At 58.4% G+C, this 27,857-nt stretch overlaps 2 protein-coding genes across 4 annotated transcripts; both read left to right on the top strand.

The window, feature by feature from the left end:
• Positions 1-320: 320 nt before the first annotated feature.
• Positions 321-23,176, top strand: TET3 (tet methylcytosine dioxygenase 3). The gene is given in 16 exon segments (XM_058042323.1): positions 321-338; positions 2,728-2,793; positions 3,433-3,535; positions 3,538-3,579; positions 3,582-3,630; positions 3,632-3,690; positions 3,693-3,745; positions 10,116-12,366; positions 14,231-14,321; positions 14,565-14,658; positions 15,127-15,335; positions 15,807-15,957; positions 16,284-16,373; positions 16,467-16,604; positions 16,930-17,266; positions 17,584-23,176. Coding segments are annotated over 16 exon segments (5,490 nt in total). The 3' UTR covers positions 19,323-23,176.
• Positions 23,177-25,312: 2,136 nt separating this feature from the next.
• LOC131094877 (uncharacterized) lies at positions 25,313-27,655 on the top strand. Of its 3 annotated transcripts, XM_058042467.1 has the most exons (3): positions 25,313-26,691; positions 26,757-26,864; positions 26,910-27,655. In XM_058042467.1, exons 1-3 carry the CDS (start codon positions 26,187-26,189, stop codon positions 27,290-27,292), a joined length of 996 nt encoding a protein of 331 aa, XP_057898450.1. In that variant the 5' UTR covers positions 25,313-26,186; the 3' UTR covers positions 27,293-27,655. The 3 variants fall into 3 exon arrangements, with proteins under 3 accessions (XP_057898450.1, XP_057898452.1, XP_057898451.1); XM_058042469.1 differs by having other exon boundaries at positions 25,316-26,636; positions 26,757-27,655; XM_058042468.1 differs by having other exon boundaries at positions 25,316-26,691; positions 26,757-27,655.
• Positions 27,656-27,857: the final 202 nt, after the last annotated feature.

Genomic DNA, 27,857 nt, shown 5'->3' with positions numbered 1-27,857 from the left:
CGGCGTTTTTGGCACCACGTGTGGGGACGCTTCGGATCTCGCGGCCGGCGCGTGCGCCCGCCAACGCCGGAGCTGCCTCCGGATGCTGTGCAAAAAAAAAAAAAACAAAAAAAAACCCCAAAAATCAGAAATCCCAGCTGGAGCCGGCGGCAGGTGCTGGGGCGGTCGGTGGGTTGTGCCGGGATGCGGTGAGCCCCGAGGTTGCATCATGCTGGGAAGGGCTGGGCAGAGTCCTCCAGGGTGTTATGGTGGCCCCATAAACCAGCCCAGCTCTTGGCCTTTGGCACCTCGTTAGCTGTGACCGGGTTTGTTTTTCGGACATGGACTCTTTCTTGCAGGTAATTAAGGGGGAAGGTGGCTCTGGTGGGGTCTCAGACTGTGTGTGTCCCCAGGATTTTGGCCTTTTTTGAGGGGCTTTGCTGGCCCAGCTGGGAATGGGGATGGTAAAGTGGTGGGACGGTGGCTCTGGGACATGTGGTTGTGCTGTGGGTCTGTGTCCCAAAAAGCCCTTGCTGGGATGTTGCTGGCGCTGGCACACTGGGGGTGAGCTGTCAACCACCCGTGCATGCTTGGCTCCCTGCTCCTGCAGCGCTGGCATTCCTGATCCCTTCCTGCCTGTGCAGGGTCCCTTGTCCCCATTCCCATGCCAGTGGGATCCCTTGTCCCCATTCCCACGCCAGTGGGGTCCCCAGTCCCCTACCTGCCTGTGCTGGGGTCCCTTGTCCCTATTTCTGTGCCATTGGGGTCCCAAGTCCTCTACCTGCATGCACAAGAGTTCCTTGTCCCCGTTCCCATGCCATTGGTGTCCCCAGTCCCTTCCCTGTGTGGACAGGGCTCCCTTGTCCCCATTCCCATGCCATTGGTGTCCCCAGTCCCTTCTCTGCATGGACAGGGCTCCCTTGTCCCCATTCCCATGCCATTGGTGTCCCTTGTCCCCATTCCCATTCCCCTGGCGTCCCTTCCTGCCTGTGCTGGACCCTTTGTGACATTGGGGTCCTCGGTCCCAGCCCGTGCCAGCTTTCCCTGTCCCTGTGGGTCCCCATTCCCTGTCCCCACCATGTCCCTGACTCCACGTGTGCCCAGGGTGTCCTCTCAAGGGGACATCCTGAAGGGGCCAGCCCCAAACCCAGTGTCCCTGTCCCCTCTGCGGGCTGGGATGAGAGAGATGCCCCAAACCCCTCCTGGGGACACCCCCAGCTCCGTCCTGTGCCAGCGCTTTAATCTCGGTGCTTTGAGCTCTGTGGAGAAGGGTGCCAGACCGTTTGTGAGGATGAAAGAGCTTTTTTTATTTATCCCCCGCTCCCCGGGCCGCCGTCCAAGGGGAGATGAAATGAAACGGGAAGAGGCTGGAGGTGAAACAGCTGCGCTGGGCCCGGCCCCATTGCACATCTGCCCGCCACACCAACCCAGCTCAGCCCCTCTGTCCCGGGGCCAAAACCCCCTTTGCTGCAGGCAGGGACAATGCAGCGTGTTTGTTTGCTACAGCTAAAATGGCAGTTCTTAAGGGGAAAAAAAAGAGAGCGACAGCCAAGTGCTTCTGCACATCCAGTCGCCGCATCTTTTGATTAAATGAGATTTTGCTGTCGAAGGGGGGAGCTGGGGACCACGAGCTCCTGAGCCTGCAGTTCCCATCGCAGCCAAACGAGGGGAAAAAAAAAATTCTGAACCACACCAAGCCCTGAAAATGCTGTTAAAAAAAAAAAAAGGGTTGTAAATGCTGCAGTTGTCAGTGTGGGGTGGCCAGAGGGTCTGTCACCACAGGGCTGGTGGCACAGTCTGCTCTGCTTCTCAGGCTGGCTGGAAAGGATGGAGAAACATCCCAGGAGCTGGGATGGAGCAGGGAGTGTGGGGCAGGGTGAGTGAGGGGCTCCAGAGGACCCCACTGTGTTGCAATTACAGCCTCTGCACTTGAGGCCGTTGCCTTGAGGCCGCTGCAGTTAAAGCTCAGGCGCCTAAACCTGCACCAATTAACGCCGTGGCAATTAAAGGCCCGGCGCTTAATTAACGCCATGGCTGCACCAGCCCTGGTGGCAGTGCCAGCTTCTCCCAGCTGTGCCAGGTGTCTCTGTGAGCCTCCCTGGCTGGCATGGTCGGTGTTGGAGCACACAGCCTGGCTGCCAGCTGGGGAGCACTGGGAGTGCACTGGGAACGGCCTGTCTGCCAGCTGGAAAGCATTGGGAGCATACTGGGAGTGCACTGAGAGCACTGGGATCGCACTGGGATCGCCCTGGGTTCACGCCTGCCCTGTGGTTCATACTGGGATCGCACTGGGATTGCACTGGGATCTGGGATCGCACTGGGATCATACTGGGATCATACTGGGATCATACTGGGATCATACTGGGATTGCACTGGGCTCACGCCTGCCCTGTGGTTCATACTGGGATCGCCCTGGGATCATACTGGGATCGCACTGGGATCGCACTGGGATCGCCCTGGGATCATACTGGGATCATACTGGGATCGCACTGGGATCGCACTGGGATCATACTGGGATCATACTGGGATCATACTGGGATCGCACTGGGATCACACTGGGATCACCCTGGGATCATACTGGGATCGCACTGGGCTCACGCCTGCCCTGTGGTTCATACTGGGATCGCCCTGGGATCATACTGGGATCATACTGGGATGGCCCTGGGCTCATGCCGCCTGCCCCATGGCTCTCCCTGCCCGCCTCCAGCCGGCCCAGCACGCTGCCTGCCCGCACATGGCTTTTTTTAGGTTTACAAACACCACGGCACCGTGCACGCGCAGCTTCCCCCCTCCTTCCTCCCTCCTGCCTTCCCCGTGAGTCATCAGAGTCATCATCACCAGCACCGGCACCGGCACCAGCGGGCTGGGGACACTGGAGGCGGCAGCGCCGCTCTCCCCGTGCTGCTGCTGGCCCCAGCGAGGGGAAAAGGAAAAAAGGCAAAACCCGATTTCATTTTTCTGTCCTTTCACTGTTCCATTTCCTCCTCTGGCCAGCGAGAAGGGGAGGATGAGGGTGGCTGCCGTCCCGGCGCGTGGGTGGTCTGTGTGAGGTGTTTTTGGAGAGCACCACGGCGCGCTTGGAGGGTGGGAAGGTTTGAAACGTCACCGGCTTCCCCGGCGTGCTCACCCTTTGCTGCTTGTGTTGCTGTGGTTTTGGGGATGGCTGAGGAGGAGCTGCTGAGACCCCAGAATGTTGGCAGAGGTGTTGGCAGAGGCTCTGGGGGCCTGGCAGAGCCGAGGAGCGGCGTGGAGATGCCAAACCCCCGCGCTGAGCTCATGGGCTGAGGTGACTCAGCAGAGCCGGCGCTGACTCAGCGGCCCCAGCCCCCGGGGAGGCTGTGGGATAGCGGGAGAGACTGAAATGTTTGGGTACAAAAAGGGAATTCTTTGTACAGCGTGCCGCACTTTGCCGATGCCGTGCTGCCAACACGTTTTCCTCCAGCTCTGGGGCAGGGCTCTCATCCGAAGGGGCAGCGTCTCCCACCTGCCACGGGATGTTTTTCCCCACGGGGCACGGGACGTGGCGGCGAAAGCAGCCGTGGCTTTGGCAGGGGAGGCGTTTCCCTGCTCCCAGGCGGGGCAGGGCCCGGCTCCCACTCATCCCCGGCTCCTGCCCGCCGGCCGGCGCGCCAGCAGCGTGCCCGTGCTTGCCAGGCGGCACACACGGCTCTCCTCCTCCTCCTCCTCCTCCTCTGCTGAAGGTCGGGCTGTGCGCGGCGTGAGGAGCCCCACGTCCCGGGCAGGGGGGCACAGCAGCATCCCCCAGGTATGACGGGATGGGGATGGCCTGGAGAGGGGCTGAGCACCCATGGGTGCTGGCTGGCACATCCCTGGCTTGTATTTGGGGATCAGGAGGGTCATGGCAGCATCCCCCAGGTATGACGGGATGGGGATGGCCTGGAGGGAGGCTGAGCGCCCATGGGTACTGGCTGGCACATCCCTGGCTTGTATTTGGGGATCAGGAGGGTCATGGCAGCATCCCCCAGGTGTGATGGGATGGGGATGACATGGAGGAGGCCTGAGCACCCATGGGTGCTGGCTGGCACATCCCTAATTTGCACCTGAGGACCGGGGCGGGCACGGCAGCATCCCCCAGGTATGACGGGATGGGGATGACATGGAGGAGGCCTGAGCACCCATGGGTGCTGGCTGGCACATCCCTGGCTTGCACCTGGGGACCAGGAGGGTGCAGAGACTCCTCCTCTGTTCAAAGCCTTGGAAGCTGGGCTGCAGTTTGGTCAGTGTGTGGCTGTGGATGAAACCTTTGCTCCTCGCTCCCCCAAATCTGGCTTTTGCCCCTGATTTGCAGTGCAAAGGAACTGGTGGGGTAGAAATGTCCCCCCTGGGGGCTGGAGTGGCTGCGAGGGGACGGAGCCTGGTCCTGTGGGCAATGCTGGCATTGGGGGGCTGGGAAACTGGGCTGGAGCGGGATGGGAGGTGCAGCTGGGCCGGGTGGCAGGTGAGGAGAGGCCCCAGGCCTTTCCCACACAGCTCGTGTGCTGCCCCTTCCTTCCCGTGTGTGTCCTTGTCCTTCCCTGCCCCTGTCACCTTCCTCCTTGCCCTGTTCCCCTTCTTCCCCTTGTTTCCCTTCCTCCCCATCCCCATGTTCCTTTTCTATCCCCCCTTCCCCTCCTTGCCCATGCCCTTTCTCCCATTCCTTCTTCCCCTTTCTTCCCTTTTTCATTATTTTTACCTTTTCTCTTCATTCCCTTATTTCCCTTCTCCTTCCCCTCCTTCATCTCCTTCCTCTTTGCCTTCATTTCCTTCCCCGTATTCTCCTTCCACTTCCCCTTCCTCTTCCTCTTCCCCTTCCCTTCCTCCCCTGCTCTCCATCCCTCCCCAGGGTCGTGGCAGGCTGGGTGATTCAGCCGTGCCAATCTGGGAGCCGGCACGAGGGCAGCCAGCTGTGTTTAAGGCAAAAACCGCTTCGAGAAACAAAAATAGTCCCGTGGGGTGGGTTTTTTTTTTTTTTATTTTTTTCCTCCTTTTTTTCCCTTTCAAGAGCTGGGCTCCGGGCCGGGGCCGGCAGCTGTGCCGTGCCAAGCCTTTCCCGTGCCTGTGCCAGCTGGCGGCTCCCGGGCGGGCTCGGTGCTGTGCTGGGAGGGCTCAGCAGCCCCAGCAGCGTGCTGGGAGCTCAGGCGAGGGCATTTGGCTTCCCAAAATCTGCTCTGCTGGGAGCGGCCCCTGGGAGCAGCTGCTGAGCATCCCTGGGTGCCCCTGTCCCGGGTGTCCTGCTCTGAGTGTCCCTGCTCTGTGTCCCTGCTCCCAGTTTTCCTGCTCCCTGTCCCTGCTCCGAATTTTCCTGCTCCATGTCCCTTCCCCAAGTGTCCTGACCCCGAACATCTTCACCCCAAGCATCCCCAAACATTCCAACCCCAAGCCTTCCTGCTTTGAACATCCCCTTGCTGAGCATTCCTGATCCCGAAATCCTCACCCCAAGCATCCCCACTCTTGAGCATTCCCACCCTGAGCCTCCATTCCCAACCATCCTGAGCCCAAACATCCCCGCCTCAAGCTTCCCTTCCAAAAGGGAAAACACATTTCATGGGGAAACAAGAAGCTTGGAGGTGGGAACAAATCCTCCATCTCCCTGGGAAGCCCCCAGTGCTGGTGGGGAGTGGGATTCTCTCCCGTTCCAGCTCGTCACACCCCAAAGGAGCAGGAAAAGGGGGTGCAGTGTTGCTGGGGTGGAAGGGCTGGTGCCCGTGGGGGTCCCCAGGAGACTGGAGCAGATCAGAGCCAGGGTTCCCAGAGCGGAGATCAGCTCAGCTCCCGGGGTTACTCCGGCTTTGCTCCGGGCTAAATGAGGACAGGAGTGAGCGGCTCAGCCCCGCCGGGGTCAGCCCGGGCCGCGGAAACAGCTCTGGAAACAGGGCGGGACAGGGGCGGGACCGGGGCGGGTACCCGGCCTCGGGGGGACCCGGGGGGACCCGGGGGCTCTCACTCAGCCCTCGGCCTTCCCACGTTTCCTTGAATTCCCCTTTTCAGGGCAGCGAGCTGGATTTAGGTCATCTGCTCCTCTGCGGCCTGCCTCCTGCTTCTCCTTTCCCTTCATCTCCCTCCCCTCATCTCCTTCCTCTTCGCCTTCATCTCCTTCCCTGTATTCCCCTTCCACTTCCCTCTTCTCCTTCCTCTTTCCCTTCCTGTGCCTCTCCCCTGCTCCCCGCAGCTGGGGGCTGTGGAGGGATTTGGATCAGGAAGGGATTTCCCATCTCTGGGGTGTCTGGTGGCGCTCCCAGAGCGTGCCGTGATCCCAGCAGCGTTCCCGTCCCTGGCGCGGCCCTTGGGCTGTTATTGCAGGGTCTGCAGCCTCAGGGCTTCCCCGGCGGTGCCCCAAAGCCACCGTCCCGCAGAGGAGGATCCCCGGGGCGGGTGCCAGAGGAGGAAACCGCAATCCGAGTGCCGGGGCTGGCCGGGCTCCACCGCAGCGGGGCCGGCAGCCAAAGCTCCCTCTTGGCCGGCCCGTGCCGCCGGCTGGCAGCGGCTCCTGCTGACCCGCGCAGCTCCCGGCCGTGCCCTCGCTGCAGCCCCGGCACACGCTGCCCCCCGAGCCACCCCGGCGTCCCCAGAGCCACCCTGAGCCACCCCGGCATCCCCAGAGCCACCCTGAGCCACCCCGGCGTCCCCACAGCCACCCTGAGCCACCCCAGTGTCCCCACAGCCACCCTGAGCCACCCCGGCGTCCCCAGAGCCACCCTGAGCCACCCCAGTGTCCCCACAGCCACCCTGGTGCTGCTGAGAAGGGCTCAGCGTTGCCACTGAGCTTCCTCTGGCCCCCAGATTCTCCACTTTTATTCAAATTGTGTGGTTTCTGCAGGGGATGACACCAAACTGTGTGTGTGCGCTCTGTTCTCTGCAGCTCTCGACCCCTTTGGCACCATCCATCCATCCATCCATCCATCATCCATCCATCCATCCATCCATCATCCATCCATCCATCCATCCATCCATCCATCCATCCATCCACCCATCATTTGTTCCTCTGTCGGTTCATCCCTCCCTCTGTCCATCCCTCCTCTGTCCATCCCTCTATCCATCCATCCATCCATCCGTCCATCCCTCTATCCGTCCATCCATCCATCCATCCATCCATCCATCCATCCATCCATCCATCCGTCCGTCCGTCCATCCGTCCATCTGTCCATCTGTCCCTCCATCCATCCCTCTGTCAGTCCCTCCATCCATGCCTCCATCCATCCATCCATCCATCCATCATTTGTTCCTCTGTCCGTTCATCCCTCCCTCTGTCCATCCCTCTATCTGTCCATCCATCCATCCATCCATCCATCCATCCATCCATCCATCCATCCATCCATCCATCCATCCATCCATCCATCCATCCATCCGTCCATCTGTCCCTCATTCCATCCCTCTGTCAGTCCCTCCATCCATGCCTCCATCCATCCATCCGTCCATCCCTCTGTCCTTCCGTCCATCCGTCCGTCTCTCCGTCCGTCTCTCCATCCGTCTCTCCGTCCATCCATCCCTTCGTCCGTCCATCCCTCCATCCCTCCGTCCGTCCCTTCCTCCGTCCGTCCCTTCCTCCGTCCGTCCCTCCCTCCGTCCGTCCCTCCCTCCCTCCGTCCGTCCCTCCGTCCGTCCGTCCGTCCGTCCGCCGCCGGCCGGTCCGTACGTGCGCGCGGCGCGGGCGCCAATGGCTCCGGCCGCTGCTGTGGCGGGGGGCGGGGAGGGCCGGTGCTCCCGGTGCTCCCGGTGCTCCCCGGGCCGCGCTCGCTCCCTCCCGCCCCGGACGGTGCCGGTGCCGCCGCCGCCGCCGCCTCCCGCCCCCGCCCCGTGCGCGCCGCCCGGCCGGAGGCGGCCCCGAGCCCGCGGCGCGCTCCGAGCGCTCCGGGCCGTTCCCAGGGAGCGCAGCCCGGGCTGGAGCCGCTCCAAGCCGCCCTCAGCCTCTGTGCGCCCGATTTCTATTTTTTTCCCTTCCTTCTCTCTGTTTACGGCATTTAAACTGGGGGGGATTTAAAAAGGGAGGAAAAACCGATTTAAAAAAAAAAAAAAGTTGTTGTCCTCACGGGGATTTTTTCCGCTTTTGTAGGATGCAGAAGGGGAATGTGCTTAACCCCAACCATATCGCTTGGTTTTCTCTTGATTTTAATTTAAACTTTAAATTATTTTAATTTATTTCCTCCGCTCCCCAGCTTTTATCCTTTCTGGGGGTGAATGGAAGGAGGTTCGGGAGCTCAGGGAAAACTTGTTCAGAGGAGAATAATCCGAGGGCAGAGGAACTGGTGCCCACGGCAATGAGGGGGCGATCGATTTTTGGGGAGAAGCTGCGGGGTCTTTACATCTCCCAGGCAGCAGGGCTGGAACAAAAGGAGCTGGATGGGACGGCCAGGAAAAAAATGGTTTTATATATATATTTATATTTATATATGTGTGTGTGTTTCTGTGTGTGAAGTTTTATTCCTCCACTGACTTAGGAGGGTTGTGGCTTTCGGGTTAACCCTTTGGGAGCAGCGGGGGATGTTTGCTCCTCCCTTTATTTCACACGATGAACTATTTTCCTACATTCCCAGCCCGGCTCCATAACCCAGTTTATGGGCTGGAGCAGCCCAAGGTGCCTCCCTGGCCCCGCGGCTGATTTCTGGGGCTTCCCCTGCCCTTTCCCCGCAGGTTTCTCCCCCGGGCAAACCCGGAGCGGAGCAGGTTTGCCCTCATTTCCCTGCGCTGCTGCCGACCCTTGGGGCACCGGAGCCTTTGAGAGGGCGTTTATCTCCGCAGCGCTTGGGAAAATCCCCTTCGGCTGGGCAGGAGGAGGAGGAAGATGAGGGCGGAGGAAGGACGGGCGAGGCCGTTCCCTGCCGGGTTTGCAAAGGAGAGCGGAGGCGTGCTGTGCTGTGCTGTGCTGGGCTGTCCCCACCCTGCCCGGGCTGCGCTTTCTCCCCGGACCTGCCGGACCGGTCCCATCGCCCCGAAGGCACCGCAGCCCCTCTAAAAACCCTCTGAAAGCATCAGGGGGTGATGCCGTAGCAGCACCGTGCCGCCCTGGGGGGATGCTCCGCTGGGGAAAAGGGGTTTTTTGGATAGAGACCTGCTGGGAGTGGTTCCTGCGAGGTTTCGCCGGAGTCAGCAGCGTTCTTATCTCTCCAGCGTAGCGTTCTTATCTCTGCGGCGTGGCTGTGCTCACGCTCTCACAGCGAAAGGTGAAGGACTCTGTGCCGAAGCCGTGGTGCCTGAAGGGTTAAAGCAGCCACTCTTTGAACACTCGGAGCCGTAACTTTGTATTTAATTTTGTATTTAACTTTGTATTTAACCTTGCATTTAACTTTGTATTTAACTTTGTGTTTAACTTTGTATTTCGGCTGGAATCTGGGCAGGGGATCCTTCCCACGGGCCGCTGGCGGCCCCGTCCCGAGGCAGGAAGCTCTGCCCACAGCCTCTGCTTGCTTTGGCATGGTTTTTCCAGCGAACTCTGCTGTATTTTTAGCTTGCCGGAAGCTCCCCTTGCTTATCAGCAATCGGCACCGAAATCCCCGGTGCCGAGGTGGGACAGCGCCACGGAGAACAGAACAATCCCTCCATCCCTGGCAGAAGCCCTGGGGGGATCTTAACCAGGGTGTTGGGGTCCCTGGGTGGCACCAGGTGGGTTTGGTGTGTGCCTGGCACAGCCGTGTTGATGCAGCCACGGGGTTATTTGAGGTGAAACAGCCCCTGGCACCGGCGTAGCCAACTCGGCGGCTTCCTGCCGTGCCGCGGCCCCCGGCGAAGGACGGCTGCTCCGGCCGGGATGTTCGCTCCTGGCACGGCTCCAGAACCCCCCTCTCCTCCTCGTGCTGCCTTCAGCGCGGGCAAACCGTGCCACCCAGGGACGCCCTGCCTGTCCCACAGCGTGCGGGGCGCCCGCGGCGGGTGATGGAAATCCCGAGCGGCGCCGTGAGTGATTTCGAAAGCGAGTGGCGGGGTGGGGACGTGGGTGGCACGGCGGAAAGTGGCCGCCCTCTGAGCTGAGCCGAGCTGCTCCTCACTCAGCCGGGCAGGCAGAACACGCGTGGCTCGTCTGCGTCTTCATCCTCCCGGTCAGAAAATGAGATGGGGAAAGGAGAACTAAAGGAAACAGAGGAGAAAACTTAGGGTTTGGGCATATGAAGATGCTCATGTCTGTTCTCTGTCCCTCCTCACAGACAGGTTCGGCGGGCGACGCGGTTGATGGACCCAGCAGAAGCCAAATGGAAGAAGGGCCAATTAATTATGTGGAAGAAAGGCGGCTGAAGGAGGGCAGCGGGCTCAGCCTGGTGAATGGGGGCCGGCCGGAGGCGGGGGGTCCCGTGCTGATGGAGCCCAGCGGGTGGTCGCCGGGCCAGCCGCCCGCCACTGGCAAAGCCCACTTGGAGGACGTCCGGAACCTGGTGGCCTTCTCAGCGGTGGCCGAGGCCGTTTCCTCCTACCGGCTCCCGCCGCCGGCATCGCCGTCGCTGCTCTACGAGAAGTTCGACTCGGAGATGAGCCGGGGCGGGCTGGGCGCGGCGGACGGCGTGCCACGAGGAGAGGACCTGCACGCCCTCAAGGCCGCCCTGGCTTTGGCCAAGCACGGCGTGAAGCCCCCCAACTGCAACTGCGACGGCCCCGAGTGCCCCGACTACCTGGAATGGCTGGAGCAGAAGATCAAGACGGCTCTCGGAGAAGAGCTGGCGTCACCGCGGCCCCGCGCCGCCGCCGTCCCCCCGCCTCCTCCCCCAGAAGGTGCTATCGACCCCCAGCCGGTGCCTGAGGCTGCCGAGCCGTGCCCGCCCGACGGCCTCCCCTTTTCCCAGAGCGCGCTGACCATCGCCAAGGAGAAGAACATCAGCCTGCAGACCGCCATAGCCATCGAAGCCCTGACGCAGCTCTCGGCCGCCCTGCCCCAGCCCGCGGGCGATGGGCAGCCCCCGCCGCCGCCGCCCCCCGCCGTCCCCTTCGGCCCCGGCCCCCTCGGCCCGCCGGGGGCCGCGTGGCGGGGAGGGGACGAGCCCCGCTACCCGCCGGAGCCCGGAGCGGCACCTGAGCCATTTTTCGGTGCGGTGCCTCCGCGGGGAAACTTCACTTCCACATGGGGGCTGGAGGCCGAGGGGGCAGCGGGGGCTGGAGACCCCATGGCAGAGCTGGAGCAGCTGCTGGGTAACGCTGACGACTACATCAAGGCGGCTTTCAAGAGACCCGAAGCGGCGGCCGGCAAAGTGACAGCCCCCAAAACAGAACCCCCCGAGCGAGCAGCCAGCAAAGAAGCACCGGGCGGGCCCCGCTTGCCGCCGGCACCTCCAGAGCCCGACCTGCACAAGAAGACGCAGCTGGTCCTGCAGCAGCATCTCCACCACAAGCGCAGCCTCTTCCTCGAGCAAAGCCTGGCAGCAGCGGCGTCAGCAGCCCCGGACCGGCCGAGCGGCTGGTGGGCTCCCGGCGCCCCCGCCGCGCCCCCCAAGCCCTTCGAGAAGCAGCCCAAAGAGAAGAAGAAGAAAACGCCGCCCGAAAAGCCCCCGCCGGCCAAACCTCTCCGCAAGCAAGTGCAGATCAAGAAGGCGAAGCAAAAAGACTCGCAGCCGCTCTTCCCTCCCCTCTGGCAGATCAGCCTGGAGGGGTTTCGGGCGCCCGCCGAACCCCCCGCCGAACCCCCCGCCGAAGAGATGCAAACGGAGCCGCCGCCGGCCTTCCCGCACCAGCCTCTTGCACTACCCCTGCCCTCCGCATGCCCCCCGCCACCAAACCCCCTGGACGGCGCCCCCCCGGCTCCCGACTCTCAGGAAAGGGGTGCCCCCGGGGGGGGCCCCCAAATTCACTCGGCGCCGGCGGGCTCGACTGGCTCGGAGGATGCGCCGGCTGCCCCGCCGCCGGCCGGCTCCGCTCCCATCATGGTGGATGACAAGTTGGAAGAGCTCATCCGACAATTTGAAGCCGAATTCGGGGAGAATTTCAACCTGCCGCCCCCTGAGACGCCTGCCCCGCTCGGCCCCGGGGCTGCCGAGCTGCCGGGGGGGACAGCACCAGCTCCACAAGGGTCCCCCACCGTGGCCACCACCACCACGGCCACCACCACGGCCACCACCACGGCCACCGCCCCGGCTCCCTGCAGCGCTCCCCAAGCCGGACCCAAAAGCGTCTCTCCAGGGAAGGGGCTGCTGTCAGAGCCACCCTTCACTGCCCGCTCCCCCAAACAGATCAAAATCGAGTCTTCTGGTGCTATCACCGTGGTGTCCACCACGTGTTTTTACTCTGAGGAAAGCCAAAACCCAGACGTGGACGACGTCGACAGAACGCCCACCAAGGACGAGGTGCCGCTGACGCCCACCCTGAGCGGCTTCTTGGAGTCTCCGCTGAAATACCTGGACACGCCGACCAAAAGCCTCCTGGACACCCCTGCCAAGAGGGCACAGGCTGAATTCCCCACCTGTGACTGCGTTGGTGAGCCGGGGGTGGTGGGGAGGGTGGCAGAGGCGGCTTTGCAGGGTGGGAAGGTGACAGAAGCCGTGGCACGGCAAAGCTCAGGTTTCTGGGGAGGTAAGGCCCTCGCGTGGTGAAACCCCGGTGCTGTGGAGCTCCCTTTTGGTTTCTCTCCTCCTCTCTTGTTTTCACAGTTGGATGGAAATGGCTGTGTCACCCTGGGGGTGGCACTGGTGTCACTGGCTGTGCTGGGGTGGAGGGGTTGGATGAGCAGCAAAACCAAAGGGCTGTTGGGTTTTCCTTCTATTTAACCTTAACCAGCTGAATCCCCTGAATTCATGGTGGTCCCAGTGCCCAAACCCACCTAAACTCTCTCTCACCTGGTTATTCCTGGTGTTTTCAGCCAAATTGGCTGTTTCAGGTTGCTTTGAGTAACTTTGGCTTGATGCTTGTGCTTATCACTTGCTGCTGGGATGCTGCCTTGTTCACTGGCCAATTCTACCGGGATGCATTGAAAAAGCACCAAACTCTTGGACTTGTGAGGTTTTTTTTGTGGTTATTTTTGGTGTGCATTGGCTTTGTTAGACTTTGCAGCAAGTGCTGGAGAATTCCTACCCAGTCCTTCCAGTCCACCTCCATCCAAGCGTGGGGAGCTGGATATTCCCTCCCCAATATTTAGCCTGGACCTGTGTGCTCCCCTGGGAGCAGCAGGGTGAGGATTTTGGGGGGCATCCACCCAGAGGATGCCCTGAGCTAAGCACAGACTGCAGTTTATTAGTGGAGCTTATGATTATTTATTTATTTGCTTGTGAATGGCAGCAGGAATGAGCCCAGACTCCATGGAGAGGAGGGAAAGCTTTCCTGAAGCCACTCAAAGCCAGCCTCGGAGTTTGCCAGGAAAAGATTAGTTTAGGGGCTGGGAGAGGGGGGATTCCCCCCCTTCCCCTTCTCTGTTTTCTCAAGGAGAAAGAAATGCAGCAGGAGAGGGCTCGGTGCTTTATTGGGCGCGGGAGCTGTTGGAGGCTGGAATAAAATGAGCTTTTTCCAAGCCTCCCATATTGATCCCTGTCTGGACAGCTGCAGCCCAGCTGAGCCCGGCTTTCTCCTCAGCCTGGCTCCCGGCCAGCTGGACATGATGGGAATGAGAATCAGGCTGGTGAGAGAGCAGAGGGATGCAAACACAGAGCAGCCCTGGCCGTGGTGCAGGGCACATCCCAGCTGGTGGTTTTGGAGCACCCCCGTGTGCTGGGGCTGCTTGGGGCATCCATCACTTTCCACCCCAGCTCCTTGAAAGGGGTTTTCTGTGTGCAGGGCTGTGTCCCAATGTCCTTCTGCAGCTCCAGGATCCTCTTCTTGCAGTCCCCAGATCCTCCTGTAGCCCAAATCCTTCTCCCATAGCCCAGATCTTTCTCCCACAGCCCAAACCCCTGAAGCTGGCAGGAAAATCTTCCTGTCCCCAAAATCATCCCACGATGGCAGCATCCAGCTGGGCCAGTGCCCGTGAGAGGTTCTGGACAGGAGCCCTGGGTGGGAGCAGGGTGAGGAGGGGGTTTGGGGTCTCCATCTCCCACCCAGCAGAGCTGCAGTGGTCAGAGCAGGTTCCCTGCATGGAGCTGTGCTCTCTGCCAGGGTGCTTCCAAGGGCTGTGGCTCCTCAGAAGGTTTTTGGGTCCCAAAAAGGGGTGGGTGTTGATGGGTGAGGGTTCTCCAGCAGCGTTTCAGTGCTGGCAGAATCTTCCAGAGCAGGGAATGAGTTGCTGTTAACAAAGCCTTGATTTTTGGTGCAGAAGATCTCGGGTTGAGGGGATTTGAGTGTTTGGAATTTTTCAGGGACAGCCAGCAAAGGTGAAAACCCCAAAATCTCTGTCCCTTTCCTGTCTCTGCAGAGCAAATCGTGGAGAAGGATGAGGGGCCCTATTACACCCACCTGGGCTCAGGGCCCACCGTGGCCTCCATCAGGGAGCTCATGGAGGAGAGGTAAGAGCCCCTCACCGTGGGGCTGGGGTCCTGTCAGGGCAGTGGGGAGAGTGAATGGGGTCCTGTCAGGGGAGTGGGGACTTGAGAGAATGACTGGGGACTTGTGAGAGTGAGCAGGGTCCTGTCAGGGGAGTGGGGATTTGTGGGGGTGCCTGGGGGTGCCTGGGGGCTCCTGGGGGTGCCTGGGGGCTCCTCAGGGGCCCATGAGGGCTGGTGGGACTGTGTGTGGCCGTGCCCTGGCAGGTATGGTGAGAAGGGCAAGGCCATCCGCATCGAGAAGGTCATCTACACGGGCAAGGAGGGCAAGAGCTCCCGGGGCTGCCCCATCGCCAAGTGGGTGAGTGCCTCTCGTCCCCAGGCTCGTCCCCTTTGTGCCCCTCGGGGCTCCCCACTTTTGGCCCTGGGGATGGCGTGTCCAGAACCAGCCGCTCCCCCAGACTGCCAAAATCCATGGGAACATGCACAGCTCTGCCCTCCACACCCCACAGGGCACTGGGGAAGGCATGCAGGGCATAGCCCACATCCTTCTGCCATAGCCCAGATTCTTCTCCCGTATTACAAATCCTCCTCCTGTAGCCCAAACCCTTCTCCCATACCTCAAATCTTTCTCCCGTACTCCAAATTCTTCTCCTGTAGCCCAAATCCTCCTGTAGCCCAAATCCTTCTCCTGTAGCCCCCTTATCCTCCTGCCTCTCCCCCCTGCAGCAGCAGCTCCTTCCTGGCACGGGCTCAGCCAGCTCAGGGCACCCCAGGGCTTGTGGGATTCCCCATCCCAGGAGGTCTGAGCCAGCCCCTCTGGTTCCAGGTGATCCGCAGACACAACCAGGAGGAGAAGCTGCTGTGCCTGGTGCGGCACCGCGCCGGCCACCACTGCCAGAACGCCGTCATCATCATCCTCATCCTGGCCTGGGAGGGCATCCCCCGCACGCTGGGGGACACGCTCTACCAGGAGCTCACCGACACCCTCACCAAGTACGGCAACCCCACCAGCCGCCGCTGCGGCCTCAACGACGAGTGAGTGCCACCGGCAGCGCGCCCTGGGGCGAGATGGGGTGGGAATGGGATATGGGTATGGGATATGGGGTACGGGATATGGGGTACGGGAATGGGGTATGGGGTATGGGATATGGGGTATGGGGTATGGGATATCGGGTACAGAATATAGAATATGGGAATGGGGTGTGGGAATGGGGTACAGGATATGGGGTACAGGATATGGAGTACAGGATATGGGGTACGAGAATGGGGTACAGGATATGGGGTGTGGGAATGGGGTACAGGATATGGGGCAGGAGAATGGGGTACGGGATATGGGGTGTAGGTATGGGATGCAGGATCTGGATGCAGGAAAGGATGCAGGAATGGGATGCAGGAATTGGTTGCAGGAATGGGATATGAGAATGGGATGCAGGGAATGGGCTGGGGGCTCCCTCCCGTTCCCAGTGGCACCGGCAGCTGACACTCCCGCCCCGTGTCCCCCCCCAGCCGGACCTGCGCGTGCCAGGGCAAGGACCCCAACACCTGCGGTGCTTCCTTCTCCTTCGGCTGCTCCTGGAGCATGTACTTCAACGGCTGCAAATACGCCCGCAGCAAAACTCCCCGCAAGTTCAGGCTGGTGGGAGACAACCCCAAAGAGGTGAGTGATGGAGGTGGAGCAGGGGCGGTGGTTTGGGGCTTCTTTCCTGTCAGGACTCTGAAGATTGGATTCCTTGAGGGGTTTTTTATGGGCTAGAGATGAGGAAAGGAAAGGTGGCAGGAATGGGGCCTCTAGAAAGCCCAGAGGACAGTGAGGCGGGAGCTTGAGTGGCCAAATCCTCACGAGGAATTTAAGCCATGTGCTTTGTGGTGTGGTGGATATCGTGGGAAGGGTTGGCTGCCGTGTGGTGTCTGTGGGCTCTGTCCTCAGTTCCATCCCTGCTGCCAAAACCCCTGGGTGACATCCTCCTCCTTTCCCTACCACAGGAAGAGCTGCTCCGGAGAAGCTTTCAGGACTTGGCCACCGAGGTTGCTCCGCTTTACAAGAGGCTGGCGCCGCAAGCCTACCAAAACCAGGTCCTGCTCATCCCACCCTTGGCACACACAGCTGGATTGGCTGTGGGGTGCTGCTGTCGGGGATTTTTGGGTAACCAGCTCCTCCTTCCACAGGTCACCAACGAGGATGTAGCCATCGACTGCCGGCTGGGCTTGAAGGAGGGGAGGCCGTTCTCGGGGGTGACGGCGTGCATGGACTTCTGTGCTCACGCTCACAAGGACCAGCACAACCTCTACAACGGCTGCACCGTGGTAAGCAGGTGCCTGGCAGGGCTTTTTGAGGTGCTCTCCCCTAATTTGGGATGCTCCTATTTAAGGGGGTCCATCCCCAGTTGTTCCACCCTCATGACTCCAGGTGTTTGGTGTGGGCACACCTCACATGAGGTGCTCAGGTCTAACAGGGACCAGCATCTACTTTTGTCCAACACAAATCCCATGGGAGATTTCCAAATACCAGGCTGGGGGGATGCCAGGCTGGTGTGGCTTCATGTCAGTGTGGGGAAGAAGTGGGAGGTTTGGCTCATCCAGCACAGGCCACATCCATCAGCATCCCACTGACAGCGCCTGCTTTGGCCAGGTCTGCACGCTGACGAAGGAAGACAATCGTGTGGTGGGGAAAATTCCTGAAGATGAGCAGCTGCACGTCCTCCCCCTCTACAAGATGTCCAGCACGGATGAGTTTGGCAGCGAGGAAAACCAAAACGCCAAGGTGGGCAGCGGGGCCATCCAGGTGCTCACGTCCTTCCCCCGCGAGGTCCGCAAGCTGCCCGAGCCCGCCAAGTCCTGCCGGCAGCGGCAGCTGGAAGCCAGGAGAGCTGCTGCCGAGAGGAAGAAGCTGCAGAAGGAGAAGCTGATGACGCCAGAGAAGATCAAGCAGGAAGCACTCGAGCTCCCCACGCTCCAGCCAAATGCAGGTAACGGGGACAGAGGTGAGGTCCTGCCACCCCGAGCCACCCGGAAAGCGCGTGAGGGGATGGGGATGGGGTTGGGGACTTTTTTGGGTTGCTGTGTTGTGGTGCTGGATGGCACCTCTGTGCCACCTGGGTTTTTGTGAAGATGCGAATCGATGCCAGTGCGCCAGGTGATGGCAGGTGATGCCAACCTCTGCAGTTAGCTGGCACACCCATCACCGTGGGATTTCTGAGTCTGGCCGACCGTTTTGGGGTCCTGGCTCCCCTCCGGTGGCTCCCTCGGCCGGCGGGTCACGGGGGCTGTGTGTGCTGTCCCACAGGTATGGCGTTGAAAGGCGGGATACCCCCGCAGCCGCTGAAACCTTCCATCAAGGTGGAACCCCAGAGCCATTACAACGCCTTCAAGTACAACGGCAACGCCGTGGTGGAGAGCTACTCGGTGCTGGGCAGCTGCCGGCCCTCCGACCCGTACAGCATGAACAGTGTTTACTCTTACCATTCCTACTATGCACAGCCCAATCTGCCTTCCGTGAACGGGTTTCACTCCAAGTTCGCGCTTCCCTCCTTCGGGTATTACGGCTTTTCCAGCAACCATGTGTTCCCCTCGCAGTTTCTCAATTATGGGGCGCCCGAGAGGAGCGGGAGCAGCTGGGTCAGCAACGGCTACGAGAAGAAGCCCGACGTCTCGGCGCTGCAGGAGAACCTCAACCACACCTACGGGAACAGCAATTTCCCCGAGCCCATCCCGCATGGCGTGCGGGGCAAAAACCATCACCAGCGCACCTACGAGCGAGCCAACCGCTACGCCAGCCAGCAGAAAGCGGCGGCGGCAGCGGCCGGGGCGCACAGGACTAGCTCGGGCTCGGAGGAGGCACCGGCGTTTGCACAGAACTGTTTCGGCAGCCGGCCCATCAAGCAGGAGCCTCCGGATCCCCCGCCCGCCATCGAGCCCCTTCCCAGCCCTGCGGCCGTGCCCGGCGCTGGTTTAACGCTGCCGGCCGTCCCCGCACACGGCACGGCGCCGGAGCAGCGCTGGAGCCCCTTCAAGGCGCCGCGGGGCACGGCGTCCCCCGAGAGGACTAGCACGGCCGAGGGCTCGTGGAGCGCGCTGGCACCGGGCTCGGGCGGGCGGGAGAAGCTGAGCGCCTTCGATGCCGCCGCGCGCCTGCCGCCGCCAGAGAAGCAATGGTCCAACGTCCTGGCGGGAGAGCCGGCGGCAGCGGCGGCGCACGGCTCGGGCTTGCTGCCGAAACCGTGGAGCCCCTGCAAGCTGGGGGAGACGGCGCTGGCGGGCACGGGCAGCCCGGGCCTGCTGGGGTCACTGGGGTTCAACTCGGCTCTGCCAGGGCTCCCCAGCTTCCCCGAGGAGCCGTGGGGCTCCGTGAAGGTGGAGGAGCGGAGGACGCCGGCGCCCAGCCCGGGGCTGGCGGAGAAGCCGTGGGAGGCAGCGGTGGGTGAGAAGGGGGTGGCAGGGCCCCGCCAGGAGAAGACGTGGGACCCCTTTGGCCTGGAGGAGGATCTGCCGGAGAAGGCGGTGAAGGAGGAAGAGGAAGAGGAGGAGGAAGAAGAGGAAGAAGAGGAAGAGGAGTGGTCGGACAGCGAGCACAACTTCCTGGACGAGAACATCGGCGGCGTGGCCGTGGCGCCCGCCCACGGCTCCATCCTCATCGAGTGCGCCCGCCGCGAGCTCCACGCCACCACCCCGCTGAAGAAACCCAACCGCTGCCACCCCACGCGCATCTCCCTCGTCTTCTACCAACACAAGAACTTGAACCAGCCCAACCACGGCCTGGCGCTATGGGAGGCCAAGGTGAAGCAGCTGGCGGAGCGGGCTCGGGCCCGGCAGGAGGAGGCGGCGCGTCTGGGGCTGCCGCCGGACGCCAAAGCCTTTGCCAAGAAGCGCAAGTGGGGCGGCGCGTTGGCGACTGAGGCGCCCAGCAAGGAGAGGAGGGACTCGGTGCCCACGCGGCAGGCGGTGGCCATCCCCACCAACTCCGCCATCACTGTGTCCTCCTACGCCTACACCAAGGTGACGGGCCCCTACAGCCGCTGGATCTGAGAGCGAGGCGACCGCCATGGCCCCATCTTACCTCAACCCTCGGCAGCGCCGCAGCCCGGCGTTGCTTCGTGGTGCTTTCTCCTTGGGCGTGGGGGAGAAGAAAACGAAAGTAAATAGACGAAACCGAAGCGAAACACAGCAACCATAAAAATAAAAAAAAAATCCAACCCATAGGAAACGAACCCAACGCGCGCGCTCGGGAGCAGCGGAGCCGGCGCGGGCTCACGCCGTCGGAGAGCTGCGCCTGGCGAGGAGTTGGCAAAGCAAGCAAAACTTGGTTAAAAAACCCGAGAGGAACGATGCTGTTTGATGATTTTAGGTAATCTCATATTTATATCTCCATGTTTTTTAATCTAGCCTCGGATGAATTTCCTAGCGACCTTGCGCAAGGAGAGGTTTTTAATTCTACTTAAAATGGCCTGTTTGTTGGATTTGATTTTATTTTATTTTTTACTCCGATGACAACGACGAAGCCGATCTTCGAAAGAGAAGCCAACATTGAAAAACCACCCTAATCATGAATCCAAACCAACCTGAACACCAAACCAGCTCAAAGGCAAGAGGTGACTCCCTCCATCTCCTCCGCATGAGGGCTGGTGGGGCCGCGTGCTTTACCGTCAGCGGGTCACGCTGAACATCCAATTATTTTTATTCCAAGGACCTAAAAATACCAATTTTGCAGCTCGAGGAGACCTTTCTCACAGCAACGGGAGCCCGCGAGCGAGCGGGCCGTCCCGGGACAGCGCGTCTCCGCCCGGCTCCTCGCCTCCAGCGGGATCGGCTCTGCCGCCGCGGAGCAAAGCCGGCGTCGCTCCTGGCGCCGGAGACCTCAGGACACGTCCGGGCTGGGGAGCGCCACTGCCGGGGGGCCGAGCTCGGGCTCGGACTTGGGGCTCCTTTGCCCACGGCCTCCGGGGCAAGCGGCAGCGGCGGCGTCTCCATAGGAGCCGACGGGACAAAAACAGAAGAAAAAAAAGAAAAAAAAAATTTACAAAAAACAGGAAAAAAACACAAACCAACCCCAAACTGTGAATAGCGAGTGTTGCTCTCTGTACATCACTGTTGCTAAAGTCTGGTGCTTTCCGTCTCCGGGGGACTTTCTCTCCGTGCAATCGGCTCTGGGAAGAGCGAATCCCAAGACTTGGCTGGCCAAAACCCCGCCGGGTCTGCCTTCCCCGCCGGTGCCGGCGAGCCGCGGCCAGCGCTGCCGGGGCTCGGTGCTCTTTTCTCTCCCCGGGTGCCATCCCTCCTTCCTACGGATCACCGTTCTTCCCTCAAAAAACAAACAAACAAAAAAAAAAAAAACAAAACAAAAACCCCAACCCAACCAATAACCCAGCAACGACGACAACCGCGTGGTGCTTTTGGAACACTCTCAGTCGAGACTTCCCGCCCGGCGCCGGGACGGACGGAGCGCGGCCGAGCTGCCCCGCGGCACGGCCGGAGCCGGGGGCCGGCGTCCCCGGGCGGGGTCGTTGCTTTTGCACTTTGAGGTGCCTTTTGGAGAGCCAGCGAGGCAGCGCCGACGCCGTCGCCGTGCGGGATCACCTCGTGTTTACCGTCACCCTCCTTCCCCCCCAACCTCGCGCACGGGCACGGATCAGCAGGATCTCGGTAAAACAGCCTGAACATTGACGTGGTCTGATTTTAAACCTGTAAATAGGGAAAGAAATTTTTTTAAAAGCACTTTCACCTAGATTTAAAAAAAAAAAAGAAAAAAAAAGAATGAAAGCGAAACTTAAAAACGCAAACAACTCCCCTCTTCCCTCTCCCCCCACTTCCCCCCAACTTGAAGCAGTATGTTTTAAACAAGATTATCGTGGGAGAACTGTAAATACTGGCAGAATATTTAACATGCTTTGTCCGTCCTTCATCATTAATGATTTTTTTTTTTGTTTTTTTTTTTGTTTTCTGTTCGTTTTTAACCGTAACCTGTAAAGTCGCGTATATTTGACAAGGAAACTCAACGAGCTATTCCCGCTTTTCTTAGAAATACCCAATAGCATATCAGGATTGTAAGAGTCAGATTTTAGGGACGCTGGGGACCCGCCGCGTGGCCGTGCTTCGGGGCGCGGAGCGGGGACGATGCGGGGCCGGGTTCGGGTGCCGGCCCCGCTGTTGTCGCCCGGGGTCTCTGGCTGGCGTGACGGGGGTGCCTTGGAGGGGAAGGAGCGCTGGGAGAAGGCGATGGTCCGTGTAACCTGTCTAAGTCCTGCTTCCTCAGAGGTTTTTCGGTGCAGGGAGGGGTCGGTCCGGTTCAGCCCGGGAGAGTGGGGAGCTGCCGGCGCCGCGGGTCGGGGAGCGAGAACTGCTGCAGTCTCAACGTTTTTACACTACATAAACTTTGTCTAACCTACCTCAACTCTCAGTCATTACGAATTCGCACGCTTCAGACTTCTACACAAACTCGAAATCTATGCACAGCTCTTTACCCCTTGCTGCTGAGAGGCTGTTTCCAAGCAAAATCTTTTTTCCCTTTACCCGTCCCGGCGGCCGCGCTCGTCCCGCCCGTGCCGAGGCCGCGGGGGTCGCGGAGCTCGGGGGGGAGGGATGTTTTTAACGAGTGGGATGTGGGGACCTGGTTTTGCAGCAGGTCATGGCCACAATGGTGCTAGAACAACAGCCGTGGTGGAAACCCCAGGGAGGGCTCGGCGCGGGGAGCCCCGACCGGCTCCTCCGTCCCGCTTTGGTTTTTCTGGCCGCGGTGCTTCGCCTCGGGCAGGAAACGAGGGATGCAGTTTGGGTCCCCCTCCATCTCGATGCTCTCGGGATGAGGCACGGGAAGGAGAAGGAAACCAGAATCCCTGAGGTGCCTCAATTGCTGATTTTTCCTTTTAATACTGGAGTACGCTTTGTGGGCTCTATAAGGCATATTTTTATTAAATGAAATCTTGTAATACAAACGGTGCTATGGTGTTTTAACAAACTGTATCACGCTTCTGCCTGATTCCATCTCGCTGAGGTGCTACTAATGTATATATCAAATTAAGGAACCAAGATAAAAAAACAAAAAACAAAAAAAAAAAAATACAAAATTTAAGCAATGTCGTTGAGAAGGAAGTTTACCTTTCCGGAGCGACAGCTCGAGGCGTGCCGGGAGCCGGTTGGGTTTATGCAAACTGAAAGAGGCGCCGCGTCCGAGGCGTGCCGCCGGCCGGGGTCGTGGTGGAGCCGTTCCCTGCGGGTCCCAGGATGAGGTGCTGGAGGTGATGTCCAGGTGCAGGGCTCGGCCAGGGGTCCACAGGGCTCGGACACATGTGTGGTCATGGTGCTTGGCCAGGTGTGTGGTCATGGTGCTCAGACAGGGTGCTCAGTCAGGCATGTGGTCATGGTGCTTGGCCATAGTGCCTGGACAGGTGTGTGGTCGTGGTGCTTGGACAGGGTGCTCAGCCAGGTGTGTGGCCATCATGCTTGGAGAGGGTGCTCAGCCAGGTGTTTGGTCACGGTGCTAAGCTGCAGCACTTGGCCAGGTTTGTGGTCATGGTGCTTGGCCACAGCGCTTGGACAGGCTGTTCGGACATGGCGCGTGGCCATAAGTGCTCGGACGTGGTGCTCAGACTCGGTGCTCAGGCTCAATGCTCAGCCACAGGTCATGGACATAGCGTGGTCACGGACATGGTGCTCGGTCATGGTGCTCGGCCACAGGTCATGGACATAGCATGGTCATGGACGTGGTGCTCGGCCACAGGTCATGGACATAGCGTGGTCATGGACGTGGTGCTCGGCCACAGGTCATGGACATAGCGTGGTCATGGACGTGGTGCTTGGCCACAGGTCATGGACATAGCATGGTCATGGACGTGGTGCTCAGGAACAGTGCTCGGCCGCTCCCTGTGGACATGGTGCTCGGACATGGTGCTCAGTGTGGTGCTCGGGTGTGGTGCTTGGACACGGTGCTTGGTCCCGGTGCTTGGCCACACATGATGGACGTGGTGCTCAGACGTGGTGCTTGGACACGGTGCTTGGTCCCAGTGCTTGGCCACTCATGATGGACATGGTGCTTGACCACGGTGCTTGGATGTGGTGCTCGGACGCGCATCATGGACATGGTGCTCGGACGTGGTGTGCGGACATGGTGCTGTGTTTGGTGCTTGGACTTGGTGCATGGACATGGTGCTTGGGCACGGTGCTCTGCTGTGGTGCTCGGACATCGTGTGTGGACATGGTGCTTGACCCCAGTGCTCGGACATGGTGCATGGACGTGGTGTGTGGACACGGTGCTCGGACATGGTTCTCGGACATGGTGCATGGGCATGGTGCTCGGGCATGGTGCTCAGCCATGCACCATGGACGTGGTGCTCAGCTGTGGTGTGTGGACATGACGTGTGGACAGTGCTTGACCGCAGTGCTCGGACATGGTGCATGGACATGGTGCTCGGGCACGGTGCTCAGCCATGCCACCGTGGACGTGGCGCTCGGACATGGTGCTCAGACATGATGTGTGGACATGGTGCTCAGCCAGGGTGTGTGGACATGGTGCATGGACCTGGTGCTTGGACATTGGTGCTTAGACATTGGTTCTTGGACATTGGTGCTCGGACATACTGGGTGGACATGGTGCTTGGACATGGTGAGTGGACATTGGTGCTTGGCCATGCACTGTGGACGTGGTGCTCGGACATGGGTGGACACGGGTGCTCTGCTTGGTGCTTGGACTCTGTGCTTGGCCATGGCTCCTGGACCCGTGCTCTGCTGTGGTGCTTGGACACAGCCCATGGTGCTCAGCCATGATGTGATTTGACCACGTGTTGTGGACACGGTGCTTGAGCGTGGTGCTCGATGGTGATGCTCAGGCGTGGACACGGCACTTGGCCACACACCCCGGACACGGTGCTTGGACACAATGTGTGGGCGTGGGGCTGGGCTGGGGGGTGTGGACACAGTGCTCGGCCAAGGGGCCTGGTGGCTGGGCATGGAGCATGGACATGGTGCTCAGACATGGAGCATGGGCATGATGATTGGGCACCGAGCATGGACATGGTGGTTGGGCATGGAGCATGGACACGGTGGTTGGGCATGGAGCATAGACACAGTGGTTGCCCAGAGCATGGACATGGTGGTTGGGCATGGAGCATAGACATGGTGGTTGCCCAGAGCATGGACATGGTGGTTGGGCACGGGACGTGGACATGGTGGTTGGGCACAGAGCATGGACACGGTGGTTGGGCATGGAGCATGGACACGGTGGTTGGGCACCCCCATGGCACTGCTTGGCCAAGCTCAGTCCTGGTGCTGTTCCCCTTCAGCACCAACCTTGAGTAACCAACCCCGTGCTCCTGGTGCTCAGCACTGCGCCAGCTCCACGTCCATCCCGTGTCCATCCCGTGTCCATCACCATGTCCATCACCACATCCATCACTGTGTCCATCCTCTGTCCATCACGGTGTCCATCCCGTGTCCATCACCACGTCCATCACTGTGTCCATCCTGTGTCCATCCCGTGTCCATCCCGTGTCCATCCCGTGTCCAGCCCTGTCCAGGCTCCCGCAGCTCCTCGCTCTCATCCCCTCCCGCCTCCCCCAGCTCCTCCCACCTCTTTCTTTCCCCCTTCCCCTTTTTGTGGGTTGATTTTCCTTTTTTTGGGGTTTCTTGGTGCTACTTCCCCCCCGCGCCCCCCAGCAGATACCTCAGCCCCCAGCCCCGGGTGCAGCTCGTCCAGGATCAGGGATCCTCTCCCACATTTCCAAAATCCTTTCTGAGATCCTTTCCCACATTCTGGGATCCTCTCCTGAATTTCTGGGATCCAGGATCCTCTCCATTTTCCCTCCTTTTCCCTTTTCCCTTTCCCGCCCGGGTTTTCCCCATTTCTGCGCCTCCTTCAGGGATTTTCGACCCCGCCGCAATTTCCTCATTTGGGTTCTGGGAGCGAGGAGGGGTTTTGGGTCAGTGGGATGTTTTATTTTGGAAATTTTATTTTATTTTATTTTGATTTTTTTTAAATTCAATTTTTTATTTTATTTTGGAAATTCTATTTTATTTTATTGGAATTTTTTTCTTTTAAATTCTATTTTGTTTTTAAATTTCATTTTATTTTATTTTATTTTATTTTACTTTACTATTTTACTTTATTTTATTTTATTTTATTTTATTTTATTTTATTTTATTTTATTTTATTTTATTTTATTTTATTTTATTTTATTTTCTAGCACCATGGCAATTCCAAATTCACAACCTGAGTCTCGTTTCTTCTGGGATCTGGGAATTGGGCCGTAGGCGGGGCGGCTCTTCTGGTGCTTTTTGGGATTTTTTTTGGGGGGATTTTTTTGGGATTTTTCAGGGATTTTTTCCTGGGGTATTCCAGCATTATTTGGGATTTATTTTGGGATTTTTTCCTGGGGTATTCCAGCGAGTTTTGGGGATATTTTTTTGGGTATTCCACCAGGTTTTTTTGGGATTTTTCGGGGGATTGTTTTGGTGGGTTCTGGCATTGTTTGGGATTTATTTTGGGATTTTTTTGGAGGATTTATTTGGGGATTTATTTTGAGATTTTTTTGGGGGTATTCCGGCACTTTTTGGGATTTATTTTGGGATTTCTTTTGGGCTGTTCAGGTGTTATTTGAGATTTATTTTGGGGGTTTTGGGGGGATTTTTTCTGGGGTGTTCTGGTGCTTTTTGGCATTTATTTTGGGGTTCTTTTGGGGGAATTTTTTTGGGGCTGTTCTGGCATTATTTGGCATTTCTTTTGGGGATTTTTTGTGGGGCATTCCAGCACTTGTTGGGATTTATTTTGGGGGATTTTTGGGGATTTTTCTGGGGTATTCTGGTGCTTTTTAGGATTTATTTTGAGATTTCTTTTGGGCTGTTCAGGTGTTATTTGGGATTTATTTTGGGGAGTTTTTTTGGGGTATTATAGAGATTTTTGGGATGTATTTCGGGATTTCTTTGGGCATTTTTTGGGAGTATTCTGGTGCTTTTTGGGATGTATTTTGTGGGGATTCTTTTGGGGATATTCCAGTGCTTTTTGGGATTTATGTTGGGATTTCTTCTGGGCTGTTCTGGTGCTTTTGGGGATTTATTTGGGGTTTTTTTGAGGGATCTTTTCTGGGGTGTTCTGGCATTATTTGGAATTTCTTTTGGGGATTTCTTCTGGGCTATTCCAGTGCTTTTTGGGATTTATTTGGGGATTTTTCTTGGGCTGTTCTGGCGTTATTTGGGATTTATTTTGGGGATTTTTCTTGGGCTGTTCAGGCGTTATTTGGGATTTATTTTGGGGATTTTTCTTGGGCTGTTCAGGCGTTATTTGGGATTTATTTTGGGGTGTTTTTGCAGTTTTCTCTGGGCTGTTCAGGCGTTATTTGGGATTTATTTTGGGGTGTTTTTGCTTTTTTCTCTGGGCTGTTCTGGCATTATTTGGGATTTATTTTGGGGTGTTTTTGCTTTTTTCTCTGGGCTGTTCTGGCGTTATTTGGGATTCATTTTGGGGTGTTTTTGCAGTTTTCTCTGGGCTGTTCTGGCATTATTTGGGATTTATTTGGGGGTTTTTCTCGGGCTGTTCTGGCGTTATTTGGGATTTATTTTGGGGATTTTTCTTGGGCTGTTCAGGTGTTATTTAGGATTTATTTTGGGGATTTTTCTTGGGCTGTTCAGGCGTTATTTGGGATTCATTTTGGGGTGTTTTTGCAGTTTTCTCTGGGCTGTTCCGGCGTTATTTGGGATTCATTTTGGGGTGTTTTTGCAGTTTTCTCTGGGCTGTTCCGGCGTTATTTGGGATTTATTTTGGGGTGTTTTTGCAGTTTTCTCTGGGCTGTTCCGGCGTTATTTGGGATTCATTTTGGGGTGTTTTTGCAGTTTTCTCTGGGCTGTTTGGCGCTCTTTGGGGTGCTGTGGGGTCAGCAGCAGCTGCGGGGAGGCACCGGGGTTGTCCCGACCCCTTTGGGGTTCCTGGCTGGGCTCGCTCTGGGTTACTTGAAATGAAGTTTGGGGGCGGATCGAGGAGCGGTAGAATTTTTTCCCACGTCTCAAGGCAATAGGATTAATTAATTAATGAATTAATTAACATGTAATTAAACTGTAGATACTCCTAGGACAGGAAATCGATGCCGATAATTTTATTTTGTATCATTTTCCCTTTCTCTCTGTGTTGTTTTTCCCCCTTTTCCCTCCTTTTCTTTCCCCCCCCGATGTTTCAATAAATTTATTTTTTAGGATTCTTAAAAATCGCAAGTTTGGATCCTCCCCTCCGGTTTTGGTTTTGTTTTTTTGGGTTTTTTTTGTTCTGTTGTTGTTTATTTTTAATTTGTATTTTATTCTGAGTTGGGCTGTGTTATTATTCCCGATACCTTTAAAATATTGTGGGTGTTTTAATAAATTTTATATTTATTTTTTGCACTCAACACCAGGCTCGGCTGCAATTTCTGTGGGATTGGGGTTTGTGGGGTTTTTGGTGTTGGGGTTTTTGGGATTGGGGGGGTCTGGGTGTGGGAATTTGGGGCAGGATTGGGGTTTTGGGATTGGGATTTTTTGGGGGTTTTGGGGTTGGGGTTTTTGGGGTTGGGGTTTTTGGGATTTGGGGTTTTTGGGGTTGGGGTTTTTGGG

The sequence above is a fragment of the Melospiza georgiana genome, chromosome 31 (genome assembly GCF_028018845.1).
Source record: "Melospiza georgiana isolate bMelGeo1 chromosome 31, bMelGeo1.pri, whole genome shotgun sequence".
In the NCBI taxonomy this organism is placed as follows: Eukaryota; Metazoa; Chordata; class Aves; order Passeriformes; family Passerellidae; genus Melospiza; species Melospiza georgiana.
Note: the sequence above shows the minus strand (reverse complement) of the source record. Positions and strands in the feature narration are given on the sequence as shown.